Consider the following 24,552-nt stretch of genomic DNA (forward strand, 5'->3'; position numbering starts at 1 on the left):
AGAAGCAGGAAAGAGATCGCTCCGAGGGAAGTGTACTGAGGACAGACACGAGTCCTCCTGCTGGTTGGGGTCCGACGGGAGACCAGGGTGTACGCAGGGGTTTTGTCCCCTCTTGCCTTACTTTCTTTGGCATTACGCGTTCCCCGACCTCTTTACATGGGTCTTTTACTTGAGTGGAGAAACCTGTTTTACCAGGATGCTGCCTGAACCAGAAGTTCCTGGTTTAGTTTTATAGTTTCCCACGCTGGTCAGTAGGGATGGCCTGGATGAACAAACACGTGACAAACAGCATTTCCACAACTTGCCAATGACATGAAAAATAACATTTTACCATCCAACCTCTGGTCATATCCAAACATGTCGTCCTATATGACCACAGACTATGTAACTGTGTTACATGGTGTTTAGAGACCAGATGTTCCAGATAACCACGTTGCCAAAACCCCAGGAGAAATCCTGATTCATTTCAGCAGACAAGATGATCTAGTCTGCACATCCAGCTAAATGTTCTGGAGACATTCAAGTGTGTTGATCTCTGAAAGGGTGTAATATAAGTGCATTATTACGGCTTTATTGTCATTTTAGTTGAAAATGATGTAAAAATGACAGTAATAATCACTTAGCACAATATTATCGTCTATCGCAATCATTTCTGAGACAATTGCACGGCAGTATCTGTTACGGTGATGGGCCTACCAACAAGTGATGAGAAAAGCAGGAAAATAATGATCCTCTATGGCTGGAATAAAGCCAAGAAGACGTTTGGGATGCAGCTGAGGTGGAGGTGCTGCAGTGAGGACAGCAGGTAGACAGTAGCAGGAAGACGTGTGGAAACATGGAAACAGTGTGTGTGTTTCAGTGCCAGTAGTCCTACAGGGATCTGTACTCGGGCCGTTTCTTTTTCCTTTAATATTAAAATATTCCTGATGTTGTGATGCAGCAATGTCAGTGTTTCCCCTACGGCAGAACCCCCACCCGCCGCACGAGACCCAGACCCCTACCAAGTCTTGCTTAAAAGTTTTGAAGGGTTATATTGAGGTTTGTTTTTTTTTTTTATTTTATTAAAACAAACCAGTCTGAACAATGTCATAGCTGCTCCTGGAGTTTCACCGTGATGAGGACCCCCCCCCCCCAAGGCTTGTGTCGGGATGATAACCTTACGCATCAACACCACTGTTCACTGTGCTGTTAGGACAAATCCATCCATCTTCTGCCGCTTATCCGGGGTCGGGTCGCGGGGGCAGCAGCCTAAGCAGGGAAGCCCAGACTTCCCTCTCCCCAGCCACATTTGCCAACTCTGCGGGGGGGATCCCGAGGCGTTCCCAGGCCAGCCGAGAGATGTAATCCCTCCAGCGTGTCCTGGGTCTTCCCCGGGGTCTCCTCCCAGAGGGACGTGCCTGGAACACCTGATATTTCCAACTCCTGCTGTCTTCATGAGTTTTGGAAACGCTGGTTTCTCAGCAGCTGGAAAGGGCATCATGTCTGCCACAGCACGGTTCAGCTCTTTGGCTTGTGCTGATTAGGGAGCATACGTTTGTTTTTCAAGTACTTGATGAAGTGTGGGCTGGCATGATGTTTTGATGTGGAGGCCGGTTGCTGCCTGGCTCATGGCATTCCTAATGGAAGAAACAGACAGACCTGTTGGCTTAAACTGAATAATAAAAACATCTTTCTGGGGTCAGTGTGTTCGTGGGCGGGGAAAGAAAGCAAACTAAAAGAATTTCAGGAAGACATATGCACGTCTCTGAGTTCATCCCATTGGGTTCCTTTCCCACCAATATCTCCAGCGACTGTTGGATGGTGCACATGTAAACATAATCATTAGCCATGTTTTTCTCTCCTCCACCTTACACAGCAAAACCCTGAGCTCAGAAAGACATGTGGGTCGAAAGTATTACATTTTGGGAGCAATAATACAGCTGCATTGACAGCTAATGAGTGCTGGATTGACAGGGCAGTGATGATCCATTCTTCTGGGTTAGGCAACGTGGAGACATGTTTGTAAGGAGGCCAGCATGTTATCTGGCCATGTGTCCGCACTGATCACAGCTTTTTTTTAACAAGCATATTATTAGCGTATGATGCTAAACAGCAACTTTTGAGACCATCTGCATAACTGTTGTCCTGAGTGGAAAAAAATCATCTACCATCTGAAAACCAGATGCAAATACAAGTTCCATAAAACTATACTAGTAGATAAAACGCTGACTTTCCAGCATAGTATTTTTCTTACTGCGATGCTACGTTGACAACGCAGTGTATGTCGCGGGAACGCGCACAGCTAAACAGGCTGAATCAGCTGTCATTTCTAAGGTGTGGAACAGGTTAAGTAACCTCTTTCTGTTCAGGTTTTTTTCACCACATTTCAGTCATCTATGGAAAATTAGTCTGCGATGAAGTTTGGAAATGTGATATGACTTCACAGCAAACAGTTCTAGGATGTTTGGAGGTTTTCGTTATCACCACATGTCTAATTAACTCTGTGATGCTGTAATCAGCATACATGTTAAGTTGTGGTGTTCATTCCACAGAAACCTAATCCCTAACTGTTCTACCTGTTTGGAAAGGGGACTAGGTTTTCCAACAACGTGTAACACAACACCTGCTGGGATGAGTAAATGACCATTATGTTACTTTCACACCTTGAAAATTTGAGTTTGTGACTGATTGTTCTGGCGGTGTGGTTGCCCCGCAGCATCCTGAGAAACCAAATTTATCAGAGGAAGAGGGGGGAGAAGGGAGACCGAGTTAAAGATAAGCAAGTTGACATCAGACCGACTTTTACTGGCTGGGGAGATCTGAGAGGAGACGGGACGAAAACACGCCATTGGAGGAGATCCAGTGTCAGCTAATCAAATTATTTAATGATTTATTTCAGCGTTCAGTCAGCGGTGTTGGATGTGTACAACGCGACCCTCCCTCGAGGTATGTTTGCTTCCTGTGTGAATGAATGTCACTGCTTGTTTCCTGCAGACACCACTCAGCCATGACCTCATACTGAACCTGACTCAGGATGGGATTAAACTGCTGTTTGATGCCACAAATCAGAGACTCAAGGTGAAAAAGCTTTGTTCCACATGCTGTAGAAACAGGTTGGACTCCCGTGCTGATAGTAACACGTCCTCTCTGTCATGCTCCAGGTGATTGAAGTGTACGACCTGAGTAAAGTCAAGCTGAAATACTGGTGAGTAGAAAATGTTGGGTTTTGTGCTGTGGACGTTACACAGCCAGCTGAGGCCTTTTTATGCATAAATCCATCTCTTATTGTTTTCTGTCTGTAGTCAAAAGCTCTTTAAACATAATTTTTACTAAACGTAATGTTTGTTCCAGTGGAGTCCATTTCAACTCTCAGGCCATCGTTCCCACCATAGAGCAGATCGACCAGTCATTCGGAGCTACGCACCCTGGAGGTACTTCTCACAGCTTCATTCTGACTTACGCTCACAAAGGAAAACATCAAGTAACACCTTTAAAAGTTGCCGTGGCGATATAATCTGCCATAAATAAAATATGCCAGTTTTATGTGTTATCACTCAGATGAGTTCTTACTAAGCTCCCATGCACCTACATCTTCTTAACTCTTAGTTAGGAGCGTGTTTTGGCTAACATCACACAAACAGTCAGCTGCCTGCATCTCCGTGAGATGCAACGCACATCTGCTGGTTTGGTCTATAACTGCTTGTGGTCTTCCTGCAGGTGTCAGAAGAGATTCAATATGTTTCCCTGTTGGTTGGAATCAGTATATCCAACATGATCTGCAATTCATGTTTGTAGTGTCTCATCTCTCTTCTAACCGGTTTAGTTCCAAATATCCAGTGTGCTGTTCTGTTTCACCAGGAATTCTTCTGCATCCACAGTTTCTAAACTCCTTGCATTAGCTTCCACAATCACACCTCCAAATCCATAAGCTTTGCTGCTGTAGTCGTTAGTTTTTGCATGGATCAGATAGCTACTATCAGCAGCAGTTACCTTCTATGTTGAGCAGTTAGCCTTTTAAGTGGAGGAGTTAGCCTCCATGTGGAGCATTTAGCCTTTACGTGGAGCAATTAGCCTCCATGTGGAGCATTTAGCCTTTACGTGGAGCAATTAGCCTCCATGTGGAGGAATTAGCCTTTACGTGGAGCAGTTAGCCTCCATGTGGAGGAATTAGCCTTTACGTGGAGCAATTAGCCTCCATGTGGAGGAATTAGCCTTTACGTGGAGCAGTTAGCCTCCATGTGGAGGAATTAGCCTTTACGTGGAGCAATTAGCCTCCATGTGGAGGAATTAGCCTTTACGTGGAGCAGTTAGCCTCCATGTGGAGGAATTAGCCTCCATGTGGAGCGGTTAGCCTCCATGTGGAGGAATTAGCCTCCATGTGGAGGAATTAGCCTCCATGTGGAGCGGTTAGCCTCCATGTGGAGGAATTAGCCTCCATGTGGAGCGGTTAGCCTCCATGTGGAGGAATTAGCCTCCATGTGGAGCGGTTAGCCTCCATGTGGAGCGGTTAGCCTCCATGTGGAGGAATTAGCCTCCATGTGGAGCGGTTAGCCTCCATGTGGAGGAATTAGCCTCCATGTGGAGCGGTTAGCCTCCATGTGGAGCGGTTAGCCTCCATGTGGAGCGGTTACCCTCCATGTGGAGCATTTAGCCTCCATGTGGAGCATTTAGCCTCCATGTGGAGCGGTTAGCCTCCATGTGGAGCGGTTAGCCTCCATGTGGAGCGGTTAGCCTCCATGTGGAGCGGTTAGCCTCCATGTGGAGCGGTTAGCCTCCATGTGGAGCGGTTAGCCTCCATGTGGAGCATTTAGCCTCCATGTGGAGCGGTTAGCCTCCATGTGGAGCGGTTAGCCTCCATGTGGAGCATTTAGCCTCCATGTGGAGCATTTAGCCTCCATGTGGAGCGGTTAGCCTCCATGTGGAGGAATTAGCCTCCATGTGGAGCGGTTAGCCTCCATGTGGAGCGGTTAGCCTCCATGTGGAGCGGTTAGCCTCCATGTGGAGCATTTAGCCTCCATGTGGAGCATTTAGCCTCCATGTGGAGCGGTTAGCCTCCATGTGGAGCGGTTAGCCTCCATGTGGAGCATTTAGCCTTTACGTGGAGCAATTAGCCTCCATGTGGAGCATTTAGCCTTTACGTGGAGCAATTAGCCTCCATGTGGAGGAATTAGCCTTTACGTGGAGCAGTTAGCCTCCATGTGGAGGAATTAGCCTTTACGTGGAGCAATTAGCCTCCATGTGGAGGAATTAGCCTTTACGTGGAGCAGTTAGCCTCCATGTGGAGGAATTAGCCTTTACGTGGAGCAATTAGCCTCCATGTGGAGGAATTAGCCTTTACGTGGAGCAGTTAGCCTCCATGTGGAGGAATTAGCCTCCATGTGGAGCGGTTAGCCTCCATGTGGAGGAATTAGCCTCCATGTGGAGGAATTAGCCTCCATGTGGAGCGGTTAGCCTCCATGTGGAGGAATTAGCCTCCATGTGGAGCGGTTAGCCTCCATGTGGAGGAATTAGCCTCCATGTGGAGCGGTTAGCCTCCATGTGGAGCGGTTAGCCTCCATGTGGAGGAATTAGCCTCCATGTGGAGCGGTTAGCCTCCATGTGGAGGAATTAGCCTCCATGTGGAGCGGTTAGCCTCCATGTGGAGCGGTTAGCCTCCATGTGGAGCGGTTACCCTCCATGTGGAGCATTTAGCCTCCATGTGGAGCATTTAGCCTCCATGTGGAGCGGTTAGCCTCCATGTGGAGCGGTTAGCCTCCATGTGGAGCGGTTAGCCTCCATGTGGAGCGGTTAGCCTCCATGTGGAGCGGTTAGCCTCCATGTGGAGCGGTTAGCCTCCATGTGGAGCATTTAGCCTCCATGTGGAGCGGTTAGCCTCCATGTGGAGCGGTTAGCCTCCATGTGGAGCATTTAGCCTCCATGTGGAGCATTTAGCCTCCATGTGGAGCGGTTAGCCTCCATGTGGAGGAATTAGCCTCCATGTGGAGCGGTTAGCCTCCATGTGGAGCGGTTAGCCTCCATGTGGAGCGGTTAGCCTCCATGTGGAGCATTTAGCCTCCATGTGGAGCATTTAGCCTCCATGTGGAGCGGTTAGCCTCCATGTGGAGCGGTTAGCCTCCATGTGGAGCATTTAGCCTCCATGTGGAGCGGTTAGCCTCCATGTGGAGGAATTAGCCTCCATGTGGAGCGGTTAGCCTTTACATGGAGGAGTTAGCATCCATGTGGAGGAGTTAGCATCCATGTGGAGGAGTTAGCCTCCATGTGGAGGAGTTAGCCTCCATGTGGAGGAGTTAGCCTCCATGTGGAGCGGTTAGCCTCCATGTGGAGCGGTTAGCCTCCATGTGGAGCGGTTAGCCTCCATGTGGAGCGGTTAGCCTCCATGTGGAGCGGTTAGCCTCCATGTGAAGCGGTTAGCCTTTACGTGGAGGAGTTAGCATCCATGTGGAGGAGTTAGCCTTTACGTGGAGGAGTTAGCCTTTACGTGGAAGAGTTAGCCTTTACGTGGAAGAGTTAGCCTTTACGTGGAAGAGTTAGCCTTTACGTGGAAGAGTTAGCCTCCACGTGGAAGAGTTAGCCTTTACGTGGAGCGGTTAGCCTCCATGTGGAGGAGTTAGCCTCTAAATGGAGCAGTGCCTCCAATTGTCAGTGTAACTGTGTGTGTGTGCGTGTGTTTGTGCTTACCCAAGTACATTTTCTGTCTCTGACACTGTTGGTGGGATGTGGCCTTAAAGAGCAGGTACAAGACAGCCCACAAGCCTGTTAGGGTGGCAGCGGGGGAGGATCCTCTACAGAAAGAAGAGACAGACTCATGACCTCCCCCTTGTGGCGGGAGTCAGACCCTCCTTCTCGCGGCGGGAGTCAGGCCCTCCCCCTCGCGGCGGGAGTCAGGCCCTCCTTCTCGCGGCGGGAGTCAGGCCCTCCCCCTCGCGGCGGGAGTCAGGCCCTCCTTCTCGCGGCGGGAGTCAGGCCCTCCTTCTCGCGGCGGGAGTCAGGCCCTCCCCCTCGCGGCGGGAGTCAGGCCCTCCCCCTCGCGGCGGGAGTCAGGCCCTCCCCCTCGCGGCGGGAGTCAGGCCCTCCCCCTCGCGGCGGGAGTCAGACCACTGCCTGAACAGATACAAAGAGGCGACGATGATCAGAGTTTTGACAGTTTAGGGAAACGTCACCATGAAGCACATTCGGGAGCTGTGGAGCCCTTCACGTGTAGTCTGATATGCGTCTTTCCCTCAGTTTACAACGCAGCCGAGCAGTTGTTCCATCTGAATTTCCGAGGATTGTCCTTCTCCTTTCAACTGGATTCGTGGAATGAAGCGCCGAAGTATGAGGTGAGAATGTCTACACGATGCTGCATCAGCCTGCCATCATGTTTCATGCAACCTGAGGTCAAACCTGACTTTTTCTGTGTTCAGTGAATGCATCGCAGGTGGATTCATCATCTAGATTATACTGTTTTACATATTTTTCCCCAGAAACTGTTTCATTCTCATTTCTTACTTCCATTTAATTTATTTGTTCTCACACACACACACACACACACACACACACGCTCATTAGTTTTGACAGGCCAGCTGCATGCGTGTGTGAATCAGGTCTTCCATAGAAGCTATTTAATGCTCACAGAGGGAACCTGGAACATACAAGTCAATTCAAACAACTACACTGAACGTTTATGGACCCCAGACATCCCAACAGCAGCTAATGACAGATTACAATATAATAAGTACAACAAGCTATACTTGAAATGACCGCAACTGTGAATGCCCATTTATTGAACTATGCTGAATGATTGAAATGAAATTGCAAAAAAGTACAAAAAATTGAAAAAAGCACAACTGACATTTTTCTGTTGCAGGGAGCATTGTTGGAACAAATCCTTCATATTTAACTGAGACATTTGCAAATAAATTCCTTTGCTCCTTCAAGTGTGCAGCTGAGACCAATAGTTCACATTGAGCAGCCTGCAGAACTGCATGCCATCACACAAGCAACAACCGACAAGCGACAACAGAGCTTTATGCTAAATGCTGCATTTGAACCCGTGCCTTGTATGTGAACCTGTGTACCGGTGCACAAAATGGACCAAACGCTGAGCTGCATTTTCTGTTTTGTCCAATCACAGGAACGGGTTTTAAAAATTTACAAAACCTTGAATACCTTAAAAAGTTTAAATGTTACAAAGACCAAAAATCATAGAACATATCTCCTGAATGGGCTGAAGAGTTTGACATTTTAATGGTTGAAGTGAGACAAATGGCGTAAGGGGACATTTCAAACATTCTGCAAGAAAGACAGTGGAGACTGCGACCGAGACGAACCGGACACTGCAAACCGGTGCATTATGCAAAAACCGACCAATCGAACCCATGGGGGCATTCACATTAATTCACATTAATAAATTATCAATAAATGATTATAGATTATGTAATTATTCAGTCAAATCGAACTGAATCAAACTGAATCAAACGTTCAACCAATCGAACCCATGGGGGCATTCACAGTAATAAATTATCAATAAATGATTATAGATTGTGTAATTATACAGTCCTCTTAAGCAATTAAAGGAGTTAGTAAATGTCTAGAAATGATTTGTTCTATTTGTGAATATCTATCCATACGAGTTGGATGAACTTTTGATGGTGGAGATAGACTTGATTCTTTTCTCGTTCTCTTTGAGCTTCCTTCCAGATCTGTGGTCCCCTGCAGGCGAGGGACAAGCTGGTGCTTTTATGTCTATGTTTTTCTCAATGATTAGAGGGTTTTTTCTGGCAGCGTACTCGTGCTGTGGATGACTTACTGGAAGAAGCTCGTTCAGTCTAGGCTTCATTTTACTGATAATTTGACACATAAAGCCAGCATTATGAAATATGTTGTATTTGGTTTGCTGAAGAAGACCATATCGATGAAAGAGAGGTCTCGTTATTTTAACCATGACCCTGTCGAATTATCTTCTTTTGGAAACTTTCCAATTTTTTAGATAACTGTGTTGCACCACATGACATTACAGTAGTTAATGTGAGCAATGCAGGTAGGGGTAAGTAGGGTCTTATCTTAAAAAATAACCCAACATATTCAGCTAAATTTGATAATAATTGTTCAATATGAGGTTTATTATTTATGGACTCATCAATAAGAATCCCCAGGAACTTAATATAATTAACTTGGAGTCATTTTTGCTCTTTTATTTTAAGCTGTAAATGATCTACATCTGATACTTTGGAATTCCTGACCCCACTTACCCTTCTCCAACACACTTGACTCGGATTTTCCATTTTTAGAGCAGTTTGGGTGGTTTTCACACCAATTGTTGTTTAAAGCTGTCATAAAAACTTAAGTTAGGATGCACTATTCTATTAAAGAAGTAAGGTTTTTTTATATTAACGGTGTCCATGTGTACACAGCTACTGTTTAGCATTATTTATTCTTGTTACATTGTTATAAAGCAGAATGCTAATTATCCTCCAACAGATAACTATGTTTTTAGCAGAATCATTCGGATTGTTAAAGGTGGAAACATTGGTAATTAGTGTTGCTTTACCTCTCATGCCGTCTGCTCATGGAGCTGTGTCATGTGACAACCTCCTCAGTCTATCTCTGGCCTCCCTGCAGATCCCACATGGAGCCATGGTGAAGAGAATGCATATCTACACCGGCAACAACCTGCAGGAGACCAGGTGGGTTGTCTGCAGGAGGAGACCTTCCTGCTTCACAGCTCCTGTCCTGTTTGGAAAGTCTCACTCTGTCCTCTTTGTCTTCAGAGCTCCTGCCATGCCGTTGGCTTGTTTCCTTGGCAACATCTTTGCAGAAAGCGTAGATGTCCTAATAGACAGGGCAGGTCCTCTGGGGCTCAGACTCCGCCTCCTCACTGCAGGTAACACCCCTTTCCTTAGGTTTATCCTGCAGATTGATGAGATCTGTGAGCCAGGCTCATTACTTCCTGGTCTGCAGGTTGTGGTCTTGGACTAATGGCTGATGCTAAAGTTCGCTCTCTGGAGAGGAGCATCTTCTTTGGAGATTCTTGTCAGGATGTTCTGGGCGCTCTGGGCTCGCCCCATAAAGTCTTCTATAAGTCAGAAGACAAGGTAGGAGCTCTATCATCCTTTATTTCCCCGCTCTTCCTAGAGTTTTTCCACCACTTTGTGCACAACCAGGTCAGATATATCTGCTGTAGTGATGGATCCAGAAGTAAAAACCACCAACCAGACCAGAGATCTGGCTGTAGTGATGGATCCAGAAGTAAAAACCACCAACCAGACCAGAGATCTGGCTGTAGTGATGGATCCAGAAGTAAAAACCACCAACCAGACCAGAGATCTGGCTGTAGTGATGGATCCAGAAGTAAAAACCACCAACCAGACCAGAGATCTGGCTGTAGTGATGGATCCAGAAGTAAAAACCACCAACCAGACCAGAGATCTGGCTGTAGTGATGGATCCAGCAGTAAAAACCGCCAACCAGACCAGAGATCTGGCTGTAGTGATGGATCCAGAAGTAAAAACCACGAACCAGACCAGAGATCTGGCTGTAGTGATGGATCCAGCAGTAAAAACCGCTAACCAGACCAGAGATCTGGCTGTAGTGATGGATCCAGATGTAAAAACCACCAACCAGACCAGAGATCTGGCTGTAGTGATGGATCTAGCAGTAAAAACCGCCAACCAGACCAGAGATCTGGCTGTAGTGATGGATCCAGAAGTAAAAACCGCCAACCAGACCAGAGATCTGGCTGTAGTGATGGATCCAGAAGTAAAAACCGCCAACCAGACCAGAGATCTGGCTGCAGTGATGGATCCAGAAGTAAAAACCGCCAACCAGACCAGAGATCTGGCTGTAGTGATGGATCCAGAAGTAAAAACCGCCAACCAGACCAAAGATCTGGCTGTAGTGATGGATCCAGAAGTAAAAACCACCAACCAGACCAGAGATCTGGCTGTAGTGATGGATCCAGAAGTAAAAACCGCCAACCAGACCAGAGATTTGGCTGTAGTGATGGATCCAGCAGTAAAAACCAAGAACCAGACAAGAGATCGGGCTGAAGTGATGGATCGAGAAGTAAAAACCGCCAACCAGACCATAGATCTGGCTGTAGTGATGGATCCAGAAGTAAAAACCGCCAACCAGACCATAGATCTGGCTGTAGTGATGGATCCAGCAGTAAAAACCGCCAACCAGACCATAGATCTGGCTGTAGTGATGGATCCAGAAGTAAAAACCACGAACCAGACCAGAGATCTGGCTGTAGTGATGGATCCAGCAGTAAAAACCACGAACCAGACCAGAGATCTGGCTGTAGTGGTGGATCCAGCAGTAAAAACCGCCAACCAGACCATAGATCTGGCTGTAGTGGTGGATCCAGCAGTAAAAACCGCCAACCAGACCATAGATCTGGCTGTAGTGATGGATCCAGAAGTAAAAACCGCCAACCAGACCAGAGATCTGGCTGTAGTGATGGATCCAGCAGTAAAAACCGCCAACCAGACCATAGATCTGGCTGTAGTGATGGATCCAGCAGTAAAAACCGCCAACCAGACCATAGATCTGGCTGTAGTGATGGATCCAGAAGTAAAAACCGCCAACCAGACCATAGATCTGGCTGTAGTGATGGATCCAGATGTAAAAACCGCCAACCAGACCAGAAATCTGGCTGTAGTGATGGATCCAGATGTAAAAACCGCCAACCAGACCAGAGATCTGGCTGTAGTGATGGATCCAGAAGTATAAACCGCCAACCAGACCAGAGATCTGGCTGTAGTGATGGATCCAGAAGTAAAAACCGCCAACCAGACCAGAGATCTGGCTGTAGTGATGGATCCAGTAGTAAAAACCGCCAACCAGACCAGAGATCTGGCTGTAGTGATGGATCCAGAAGTAAAAACCACGAACCAGACCATAGATCTGGCTGCAGTGATGGATCCAGCAGTAAAAACCGCCAACCAGACCATAGATCTGGCTGTAGTGATGGATCCAGATGTAAAAACCGCCAACCAGACCATAGATCTGGCTGTAGTGATGGATCCAGATGTAAAAACCGCCAACCAGACCAGAGATCTGGCTGTAGTGATGGATCCAGATGTAAAAACCGCAAACCAGACCAGAGATCTGGCTGTAGTGATGGATCCAGAAGTAAAAACCATGAACCAGACCAGAGATCTGGCTGTAGTGATGGATCCAGAAGTAAAAACCGCCAACCAGACCATAGATCTGGCTGTAGTGATGGATCCAGAAGTAAAAACCGCCAACCAGACCATAGATCTGGCTGTAGTGATGGTTCCAGAAGTAAAAACCGCCAACCAGACCAGAGATCTGGCTGTAGTGATGGATCCAGAAGTAAAAACCACGAACCAGACCAGAGATCTGGCTGTAGTGATGGATCCAGAAGTAAAAACCACGAACCAGACCAGAGATCTGGCTGTAGTGATGGATCCAGCAGTAAAAACCACGAACCAGACCAGAGATCTGGCTGTAGTGATGGATCCAGCAGTAAAAACCACGAACCAGACCAGAGATCTGGCTGTAGTGATGGATCCAGCAGTAAAAACCACGAACCAGACCAGAGATCTGGCTGTAGTGATGGATCCAGAAGTAAAAACCGCCAACCAGACCATAGATCTGGCTGTAGTGATGGATCCAGCAGTAAAAACCACGAACCAGACCAGAGATCTGGCTGTAGTGGTGGATCCAGCAGTAAAAACCGCCAACCAGACCATAGATCTGGCTGTAGTGATGGATCCAGAAGTAAAAACCACGAACCAGACCAGAGATCTGGCTGTAGTGATGGATCCAGCAGTAAAAACCACAAACCAGACCAGAGATCTGGCTGTAGTGATGGATCCAGAAGTAAAAACCACGAACCAGACCAGAGATCTGGCTGTAGTGGTGGATCCAGCAGTAAAAACCACGAACCAGACCAGAGATCTGGCTGTAGTGGTGGATCCAGCAGTAAAAACCGCCAACCAGACCATAGATCTGGCTGTAGTGATGGATCCAGAAGTAAAAACCGCCAACCAGACCAGAGATCTGGCTGTAGTGATGGATCCAGCAGTAAAAACCGCCAACCAGACCAGAGATCTGGCTGTAGTGATGGATCCAGATGTAAAAACCGCCAACCAGACCATAGATCTGGCTGTAGTGATGGATCCAGATGTAAAAACCGCCAACCAGACCAGAGATCTGGCTGTAGTGATGGATCCAGAAGTAAAAACCACCAACCAGACCAGAGATCTGGCTGTAGTGATGGATCCAGAAGTAAAAACCACCAACCAGACCAGAGATCTGGCTGTAGTGATGGATCCAGCAGTAAAAACCGCCAACCAGACCAGAGATCTGGCTGTAGTGATGGATCCAGAAGTAAAAACCACGAACCAGACCAGAGATCTGGCTGTAGTGATGGATCCAGCAGTAAAAACCGCTAACCAGACCAGAGATCTGGCTGTAGTGATGGATCCAGATGTAAAAACCACCAACCAGACCAGAGATCTGGCTGTAGTGATGGATCTAGCAGTAAAAACCGCCAACCAGACCAGAGATCTGGCTGTAGTGATGGATCCAGAAGTAAAAACCGCCAACCAGACCAGAGATCTGGCTGTAGTGATGGATCCAGAAGTAAAAACCGCCAACCAGACCAGAGATCTGGCTGCAGTGATGGATCCAGAAGTAAAAACCGCCAACCAGACCAGAGATCTGGCTGTAGTGATGGATCCAGAAGTAAAAACCGCCAACCAGACCAAAGATCTGGCTGTAGTGATGGATCCAGAAGTAAAAACCACCAACCAGACCAGAGATCTGGCTGTAGTGATGGATCCAGAAGTAAAAACCGCCAACCAGACCAGAGATTTGGCTGTAGTGATGGATCCAGCAGTAAAAACCAAGAACCAGACAAGAGATCGGGCTGAAGTGATGGATCGAGAAGTAAAAACCGCCAACCAGACCATAGATCTGGCTGTAGTGATGGATCCAGAAGTAAAAACCGCCAACCAGACCATAGATCTGGCTGTAGTGATGGATCCAGCAGTAAAAACCGCCAACCAGACCATAGATCTGGCTGTAGTGATGGATCCAGAAGTAAAAACCACGAACCAGACCAGAGATCTGGCTGTAGTGATGGATCCAGCAGTAAAAACCACGAACCAGACCAGAGATCTGGCTGTAGTGGTGGATCCAGCAGTAAAAACCGCCAACCAGACCATAGATCTGGCTGTAGTGGTGGATCCAGCAGTAAAAACCGCCAACCAGACCATAGATCTGGCTGTAGTGATGGATCCAGAAGTAAAAACCGCCAACCAGACCAGAGATCTGGCTGTAGTGATGGATCCAGCAGTAAAAACCGCCAACCAGACCATAGATCTGGCTGTAGTGATGGATCCAGCAGTAAAAACCGCCAACCAGACCATAGATCTGGCTGTAGTGATGGATCCAGAAGTAAAAACCGCCAACCAGACCATAGATCTGGCTGTAGTGATGGATCCAGATGTAAAAACCGCCAACCAGACCAGAAATCTGGCTGTAGTGATGGATCCAGATGTAAAAACCGCCAACCAGACCAGAGATCTGGCTGTAGTGATGGATCCAGAAGTATAAACCGCCAACCAGACCAGAGATCTGGCTGTAGTGATGGATCCAGAAGTAAAAACCGCCAACCAGACCAGAGATCTGGCTGTAGTGATGGATCCAGTAGTAAAAACCGCCAACCAGACCAGAGATCTGGCTGTAGTGATGGATCCAGAAGTAAAAACCACGAACCAGACCATAGATCTGGCTGCAGTGATGGATCCAGCAGTAAAAACCGCCAACCAGACCATAGATCTGGCTGTAGTGATGGATCCAGATGTAAAAACCGCCAACCAGACCATAGATCTGGCTGTAGTGATGGATCCAGATGTAAAAACCGCCAACCAGACCAGAGATCTGGCTGTAGTGATGGATCCAGATGTAAAAACCGCAAACCAGACCAGAGATCTGGCTGTAGTGATGGATCCAGAAGTAAAAACCATGAACCAGACCAGAGATCTGGCTGTAGTGATGGATCCAGAAGTAAAAACCGCCAACCAGACCATAGATCTGGCTGTAGTGATGGATCCAGAAGTAAAAACCGCCAACCAGACCATAGATCTGGCTGTAGTGATGGTTCCAGAAGTAAAAACCGCCAACCAGACCAGAGATCTGGCTGTAGTGATGGATCCAGAAGTAAAAACCACGAACCAGACCAGAGATCTGGCTGTAGTGATGGATCCAGAAGTAAAAACCACGAACCAGACCAGAGATCTGGCTGTAGTGATGGATCCAGCAGTAAAAACCACGAACCAGACCAGAGATCTGGCTGTAGTGATGGATCCAGCAGTAAAAACCACGAACCAGACCAGAGATCTGGCTGTAGTGATGGATCCAGCAGTAAAAACCACGAACCAGACCAGAGATCTGGCTGTAGTGATGGATCCAGAAGTAAAAACCGCCAACCAGACCATAGATCTGGCTGTAGTGATGGATCCAGCAGTAAAAACCACGAACCAGACCAGAGATCTGGCTGTAGTGGTGGATCCAGCAGTAAAAACCGCCAACCAGACCATAGATCTGGCTGTAGTGATGGATCCAGAAGTAAAAACCACGAACCAGACCAGAGATCTGGCTGTAGTGATGGATCCAGCAGTAAAAACCACAAACCAGACCAGAGATCTGGCTGTAGTGATGGATCCAGAAGTAAAAACCACGAACCAGACCAGAGATCTGGCTGTAGTGGTGGATCCAGCAGTAAAAACCACGAACCAGACCAGAGATCTGGCTGTAGTGGTGGATCCAGCAGTAAAAACCGCCAACCAGACCATAGATCTGGCTGTAGTGATGGATCCAGAAGTAAAAACCGCCAACCAGACCAGAGATCTGGCTGTAGTGATGGATCCAGCAGTAAAAACCGCCAACCAGACCAGAGATCTGGCTGTAGTGATGGATCCAGATGTAAAAACCGCCAACCAGACCATAGATCTGGCTGTAGTGATGGATCCAGATGTAAAAACCGCCAACCAGACCAGAGATCTGGCTGTAGTGATGGATCCAGATGTAAAAACCGCCAACCAGGCCAGAGATCTGGCTGTAGTGATGGATCCAGAAGTAAAAACCATGAACCAGACCAGAGATCTGGCTGTAGTGATGGATCCAGAAGTAAAAACCGCCAACCAGACCATAGATCTGGCTGTAGTGATGGATCCAGAAGTAAAAACCGCCAACCAGACCATAGATCTGGCTGTAGTGATGGATCCAGAAGTAAAAACCGCCAACCAGATCAGAGATCTGGCTGTAGTGATGGATCCAGCAGTAAAAACCGCCAACCAGACCATAGATCTGGCTGTAGTGATGGATCCAGAAGTAAAAACCGCCAACCAGACCATAGATCTGGCTGTAGTGATGGATCCAGATGTAAAAACCGCCAACCAGACCAGAAATCTGGCTGTAGTGATGGATCCAGATGTAAAAACCGCCAACCAGACCAGAGATCTGGCTGTAGTGATGGATCCAGAAGTATAAACCGCCAACCAGACCAGAGATCTGGCTGTAGTGATGGATCCAGAAGTAAAAACCGCCAACCAGACCAGAGATCTGGCTGTAGTGATGGATCCAGAAGTAAAAACCACGAACCAGACCATAGATCTGGCTGCAGTGATGGATCCAGCAGTAAAAACCGCCAACCAGACCATAGATCTGGCTGTAGTGATGGATCCAGAAGTAAAAACCACGAACCAGACCAGAGATCTGGCTGTAGTGATGGATCCAGCAGTAAAAACCGCCAACCAGACCATAGATCTGGCTGTAGTGATGGATCCAGATGTAAAAACCGCCAACCAGACCATAGATCTGGCTGTAGTGATGGATCCAGATGTAAAAACCGCCAACCAGACCAGAGATCTGGCTGTAGTGATGGATCCAGATGTAAAAACCGCCAACCAGACCAGAGATCTGGCTGTAGTGATGGATCCAGAAGTAAAAACCATGAACCAGACCATAGATCTGGCTGTAGTGATGGATCCAGAAGTAAAAACCGCCAACCAGACCATAGATCTGGCTGTAGTGATGGATCCAGAAGTAAAAACCGCCAACCAGACCATAGATCTGGCTGTAGTGATGGATCCAGAAGTAAAAACCGCCAACCAGACCAGAGATCTGGCTGTCGTGATGGATCCAGCAGTAAAAACCGCCAACCAGACCATAGATCTGGCTGTAGTGATGGATCCAGCAGTAAAAACCGCCAACCAGACCATAGATCTGGCTGTAGTGATGGATCCAGAAGTAAAAACCGCCAACCAGACCATAGATCTGGCTGTAGTGATGGATCCAGAATTAAAAACCGCCAACCAGACCATAGATCTGGCTGTAGTGATGGATCCAGATGTAAAAACCGCCAACCAGACCAGAGATCTGGCTGTAGTGATGGATCCAGAAGTATAAACCGCCAACCAGACCAGAGATCTGGCTGTAGTGATGGATCCAGAAGTAAAAACCGCCAACCAGACCAGAGATCTGGCTGTAGTGATGGATCCAGAAGTAAAAACCGCCAACCAGACCATAGATCTGGCTGTAGTGATGGATCCAGAAGTAAAAACCGCCAACCAGACCATAGATCTGGCTGTCGTGATGGATCCAGATGTAAAAACCGCCAACCAGACCAGAAATCTGGCTGTAGTGATGGATCCAGATGTAAAAACCGCCAACCAGACCAGAGATCTGGCTGTGGTGATGGATCCAGAAGTATAAACCGCCAACCAGACCAGAGATCTGGCTGTAGTGATGGATCCAGAAGTAAAAACCGCCAACCAGACCAGAGATCTGGCTGTAGTGATGGATCCAGCAGTAAAAACCGCCAACCAGACCATAGATCTGGCTGTAGTGATGGATCCAGCAGTAAAAACCGCCAACCAGACCATAGATCTGGCTGTAGTGATGGATCCAGAAGTAAAAACCGCCAACCAGACCATAGATCTGGCTGTAGTGATGGATCCAGATGTAAAAACCGCCAATCAGACCAGAGATCTGGCTGTAGTGATGAATCCAGATGTAAAAACCGCCAACCAGACCAGAGATCTGGCTGTAGTGATGGATCCAGAAGTAAAAACCGCCAACCAGACCAGAGATCTGGCTGTAGTGATGGATCCAGAAGTAAAAACCACGAACCAGACCATAGATCTGGCTGCAGTGATGGATCCAGAAGTAAAAACCGCCAACCAGACCAGAGATCTGGCTGTAGTGATTGATCCAGAAGTAAAAACCGCCAACCAGACCAGAGAGCTGGCTGTAGTGATGGATCCAGAAGTAAAAACCGCCAACCAGACCAGAGATCTGGCTGTAGTGATGGATCCAGAAGTAAAAACCGCCAACCAGACCAGAGATCTGGCTGTAGTGATGGATCCAGAAGTAAAAACCACGAACCAGACCATAGATCTGGCTGCAGTGATGGATCCAGCAGTAAAAACCGCCAACCAGACCATAGATCTGGCTGTAGTGATGGATCCAGATGTAAAAACCGCCAACCAGACCATAGATCTGGCTGTAGTGATGGATCCAGATGTAAAAACCGCCAACCAGACCAGAGATCTGGCTGTAGTGATGGATCCAGATGTAAAAACCGCCAACCAGACCAGAGATCTGGCTGTAGTGATGGATCCAGAAGTAAAAACCATGAACCAGACCATAGATCTGGCTGTAGTGATGGATCCAGAAGTAAAAACCGCCAACCAGACCATAGATCTGGCTGTAGTGATGGATCCAGAAGTAAAAACCGCCAACCAGACCATAGATCTGGCTGTAGTGATGGATCCAGAAGTAAAAACCGCCAACCAGACCAGAGATCTGGCTGTCGTGATGGATCCAGCAGTAAAAACCGCCAACCAGACCATAGATCTGGCTGTAGTGATGGATCCAGCAGTAAAAACCGCCAACCAGACCATAGATCTGGCTGTAGTGATGGATCCAGAAGTAAAAACCGCCAACCAGACCATAGATCTGGCTGTAGTGATGGATCCAGAAGTAAAAACCGCCAACCAGACCATAGATCTGGCTGTAGTGATGGATCCAGATGTAAAAACCGCCAACCAGACCAGAGATCTGGCTGTAGTGATGGATCCAGAAGTATAAACCGCCAACCAGACCAGAGATCTGGCTGTAGTGATGGATCCAGAAGTAAAAACCGCCAACCAGACCAGAGATCTGGCTGTAGTGATGGATCCAGAAGTAAAAACCGCCAACCAGACCAGAGATCTGGCTGTAGTGATGGATCCAGAAGTAAAAACCACGAACCAGACCATAGATCTGGCTGCAGTGATGGATCCAGAAGTAAAAACCGCCAACCAGACCAGAGATCTGGCTGTAGTGATTGATCCAGAAGTAAAAACCCCGAACCAGACCAGAGATCTGGCTGTAGTGATGGATCCAGAAGTAAAAACCGCCAACCAGACCAGAGATCTGGCTGTAGTGATGGATCTAGCAGTAAAAACCGCCAACCAGACCAGAGATCTGGCTGTAGTGATGGATCCAGAAGTAAAAACCGCCAACCAGACCATAGATCTGGCTGTAGTGATGGATCCAGAAGTAAAAACCACGAACCAGACCAGAGATCTGGCTGTAGTGATGGATCCAGCAGTAAAAACCGCCAACCAGACCAGAGATCTGGCTGTAGTGATGGATTCAGAAGTAAAAACCGCCAACCAGACCAGAGATCTGGCTGTAGTGATGGATCCAGAAGTAAAAACCACGAACCAGACCAGAGATCTGGCTGTAGTGATGGATCCAGCAGTAAAAACCGCCAACCAGACCAGAGATCTGGCTGTAGTGATGGATCCAGCAGTAAAAACCGCCAACCAGACCATAGATCTGGCTGTAGTGATGGATCCAGAAGTAAAAACCGCCAACCAGACCATAGATCTGGCTGTAGTGATGGATCCAGATGTAAAAACCGCCAACCAGACCAGAGATCTGGCTGTAGTGATGAATCCAGATGTAAAAACCGCCAACCAGACCAGAGATCTGGCTGTAGTGATGGATCCAGAAGTAAAAACCGCCAACCAGACCAGAGATCTGGCTGTAGTGATGGATCCAGAAGTAAAAACCACGAACCAGACCATAGATCTGGCTGCAGTGATGGATCCAGAAGTAAAAACCGCCAACCAGACCAGAGATCTGGCTGTAGTGATTGATCCAGAAGTAAAAACCGCCAACCAGACCAGAGATCTGGCTGTAGTGATGGATCCAGAAGTAAAAACCGCCAACCAGACCAGAGATCTGGCTGTAGTGATGGATCCAGAAGTAAAAACCGCCAACCAGACCAGAGATCTGGCTGTAGTGATGGATCCAGAAGTAAAAACCACGAACCAGACCATAGATCTGGCTGCAGTGATGGATCCAGCAGTAAAAACCGCCAACCAGACCATAGATCTGGCTGTAGTGATGGATCCAGATGTAAAAACCGCCAACCAGACCATAGATCTGGCTGTAGTGATGGATCCAGATGTAAAAACCGCCAACCAGACCAGAGATCTGGCTGTAGTGATGGATCCAGATGTAAAAACCGCCAACCAGACCAGAGATCTGGCTGTAGTGATGGATCCAGAAGTAAAAACCATGAACCAGACCATAGATCTGGCTGTAGTGATGGATCCAGAAGTAAAAACCGCCAACCAGACCATAGATCTGGCTGTAGTGATGGATCCAGAAGTAAAAACCGCCAACCAGACCATAGATCTGGCTGTAGTGATGGATCCAGAAGTAAAAACCGCCAACCAGACCAGAGATCTGGCTGTCGTGATGGATCCAGCAGTAAAAACCGCCAACCAGACCATAGATCTGGCTGTAGTGATGGATCCAGCAGTAAAAACCGCCAACCAGACCATAGATCTGGCTGTAGTGATGGATCCAGAAGTAAAAACCGCCAACCAGACCATAGATCTGGCTGTAGTGATGGATCCAGAAGTAAAAACCGCCAACCAGACCATAGATCTGGCTGTAGTGATGGATCCAGATGTAAAAACCGCCAACCAGACCAGAGATCTGGCTGTAGTGATGGATCCAGAAGTATAAACCGCCAACCAGACCAGAGATCTGGCTGTAGTGATGGATCCAGAAGTAAAAACCGCCAACCAGACCAGAGATCTGGCTGTAGTGATGGATCCAGAAGTAAAAACCGCCAACCAGACCAGAGATCTGGCTGTAGTGATGGATCCAGAAGTAAAAACCACGAACCAGACCATAGATCTGGCTGCAGTGATGGATCCAGAAGTAAAAACCGCCAACCAGACCAGAGATCTGGCTGTAGTGATTGATCCAGAAGTAAAAACCCCGAACCAGACCAGAGATCTGGCTGTAGTGATGGATCCAGAAGTAAAAACCGCCAACCAGACCAGAGATCTGGCTGTAGTGATGGATCTAGCAGTAAAAACCGCCAACCAGACCAGAGATCTGGCTGTAGTGATGGATCCAGAAGTAAAAACCGCCAACCAGACCATAGATCTGGCTGTAGTGATGGATCCAGAAGTAAAAACCACGAACCAGACCAGAGATCTGGCTGTAGTGATGGATCCAGCAGTAAAAACCGCCAACCAGACCAGAGATCTGGCTGTAGTGATGGATTCAGAAGTAAAAACCGCCAACCAGACCAGAGATCTGGCTGTAGTGATGGATCCAGAAGTAAAAACCACGAACCAGACCAGAGATCTGGCTGTAGTGATGGATCCAGCAGTAAAAACCGCCAACCAGACCAGAGATCTGGCTGTAGTGATGGATCCAGCAGTAAAAACCGCCAACCAGACCAGAGATCTGGCTGTAGTGATGGATCCAGAAGTAAAAACCGCTAACCAGACCAGAGATCTGGCTGTAGTGATGGATCCAGCAGTAAAAACCACGAACCAGACCAGAGATCTGGCTGTAGTGATGGATCCAGAAGTAAAAACCGCCAACCAGACCATAGATCTGGCTGTAGTGATGGATCCAGAAGTAAAAACCGCCAACCAGACCATAGATCTGGCTGTAGTGATGGATCCAGCAGTAAAAACCGCCAACCAGACCATAGATCTGGCTGTAGTGATGGATCCAGAAGTAAAAACCACGAACCAGACCAGAGATCTGGCTGTAGTGATGGATCCAGCAGTAAAAACCACGAACCAGACCAGAGATCTGGCTTTAGTGGTGGATCCAGCAGTAAAAACCGCCAACCAGACCATAGATCTGGCTGTAGTGATGGATCCAGAAGTAAAAACCACGAACCAGACCATAGATCTGGCTGTAGTGATGGATCCAGATGTAAAAACCGCCAACCAGACCAGAGATCTGGCTGTAGTGATGGATCCAGAAGTAAAAACCGCCAACCAGACCAGAGATCTGGCTGTAGTGGTGGATCCAGCAGTAAAAACCGCCAACCAGACCAGAGATCTGGCTGTAGTGGTGGATCCAGCAGTAAAAACCGCCAACCAGACCATAGATCTGGCTGTAGTGATGGATCCAGCAGTAAAAACCGCCAACCAGACCATAGATCTGGCTGTAGTGATGGATCCAGAAGTAAAAACCGCCAACCAGACCATAGATCTGGCTGTCGTGATGGATCCAGATGTAAAAACCGCCAACCAGACCAGAAATCTGGCTGTAGTGATGGATCCAGATGTAAAAACCGCCAACCAGACCAGAGATCTGGCTGTGGTGATGGATCCAGAAGTATAAACCGCCAACCAGACCAGAGATCTGGCTGTAGTGATGGATCCAGAAGTAAAAACCGCCAACCAGACCAGAGATCTGGCTGTAGTGATGGATCCAGCAGTAAAAACCGCCAACCAGACCATAGATCTGGCTGTAGTGATGGATCCAGCAGTAAAAACCGCCAACCAGACCATAGATCTGGCTGTAGTGATGGATCCAGAAGTAAAAACCGCCAACCAGACCATAGATCTGGCTGTAGTGATGGATCCAGAAGTAAAAACCACGAACCAGACCAGAGATCTGGCTGTAGTGGTGGATCCAGCAGTAAAAACCACGAACCAGACCAGAGATCTGGCTGTAGTGGTGGATCCAGCAGTAAAAACCGCCAACCAGACCATAGATCTGGCTGTAGTGATGGATCCAGAAGTAAAAACCGCCAACCAGACCATAGATCTGGCTGTAGTGATGGATCCAGCAGTAAAAACCGCCAACCAGACCAGAGATCTGGCTGTAGTGATGGATCCAGAAGTAAAAACCGCCAACCAGACCAAAGATCTGGCTGTAGTGATGGATCCAGAAGTAAAAACCACCAACCAGACCAGAGATCTGGCTGTAGTGATGGATCCAGAAGTAAAAACCGCCAACCAGACCAGAGATTTGGCTGTAGTGATGGATCCAGCAGTAAAAACCAAGAACCAGACAAGAGATCGGGCTGAAGTGATGGATCGAGAAGTAAAAACCGCCAACCAGACCATAGATCTGGCTGTAGTGATGGATCCAGAAGTAAAAACCGCCAACCAGACCATAGATCTGGCTGTAGTGATGGATCCAGCAGTAAAAACCGCCAACCAGACCATAGATCTGGCTGTAGTGATGGATCCAGAAGTAAAAACCACGAACCAGACCAGAGATCTGGCTGTAGTGATGGATCCAGCAGTAAAAACCACGAACCAGACCAGAGATCTGGCTGTAGTGGTGGATCCAGCAGTAAAAACCGCCAACCAGACCATAGATCTGGCTGTAGTGGTGGATCCAGCAGTAAAAACCGCCAACCAGACCATAGATCTGGCTGTAGTGATGGATCCAGAAGTAAAAACCGCCAACCAGACCAGAGATCTGGCTGTAGTGATGGATCCAGCAGTAAAAACCGCCAACCAGACCATAGATCTGGCTGTAGTGATGGATCCAGCAGTAAAAAGCGCCAACCAGACCATAGATCTGGCTGTAGTGATGGATCCAGAAGTAAAAACCGCCAACCAGACCATAGATCTGGCTGTAGTGATGGATCCAGATGTAAAAACCGCCAACCAGACCAGAAATCTGGCTGTAGTGATGGATCCAGATGTAAAAACCGCCAACCAGACCAGAGATCTGGCTGTAGTGATGGATCCAGAAGTATAAACCGCCAACCAGACCAGAGATCTGGCTGTAGTGATGGATCCAGAAGTAAAAACCGCCAACCAGACCAGAGATCTGGCTGTAGTGATGGATCCAGTAGTAAAAACCGCCAACCAGACCAGAGATCTGGCTGTAGTGATGGATCCAGAAGTAAAAACCACGAACCAGACCATAGATCTGGCTGCAGTGATGGATCCAGCAGTAAAAACCGCCAACCAGACCATAGATCTGGCTGTAGTGATGGATCCAGATGTAAAAACCGCCAACCAGACCATAGATCTGGCTGTAGTGATGGATCCAGATGTAAAAACCGCCAACCAGACCAGAGATCTGGCTGTAGTGATGGATCCAGATGTAAAAACCGCAAACCAGACCAGAGATCTGGCTGTAGTGATGGATCCAGAAGTAAAAACCATGAACCAGACCAGAGATCTGGCTGTAGTGATGGATCCAGAAGTAAAAACCGCCAACCAGACCATAGATCTGGCTGTAGTGATGGATCCAGAAGTAAAAACCGCCAAC

At 47.7% G+C, this 24,552-nt stretch overlaps 1 protein-coding gene across 6 annotated transcripts in view; it reads left to right on the forward strand.

Moving 5' to 3' along the window:
* The window catches only part of phaf1 (phagosome assembly factor 1), a 49,915-nt gene that overhangs the window by 3,901 nt on the left and 21,462 nt on the right, over positions 1–24,552 (forward strand). For all 6 annotated transcript variants that reach the window (XM_079260244.1, XM_079260249.1, XM_079260245.1 and 3 more), the window contains 7 exons: positions 2,974–3,057; positions 3,141–3,184; positions 3,331–3,410; positions 7,204–7,298; positions 9,580–9,644; positions 9,729–9,841; positions 9,919–10,052. In XM_079260244.1, the coding sequence (XP_079116370.1) occupies positions 2,974–3,057; positions 3,141–3,184; positions 3,331–3,410; positions 7,204–7,298; positions 9,580–9,644; positions 9,729–9,841; positions 9,919–10,052 (615 nt within the window). The remainder of the gene's footprint in view (positions 1–2,973; positions 3,058–3,140; positions 3,185–3,330; positions 3,411–7,203; positions 7,299–9,579; positions 9,645–9,728; positions 9,842–9,918; positions 10,053–24,552) is intronic.

Source organism: Telmatherina bonti (genome assembly GCF_933228915.1).
Source record: "Telmatherina bonti genome assembly, chromosome: 2".
Taxonomy (NCBI): Eukaryota; Metazoa; Chordata; class Actinopteri; order Atheriniformes; family Telmatherinidae; genus Telmatherina; species Telmatherina bonti.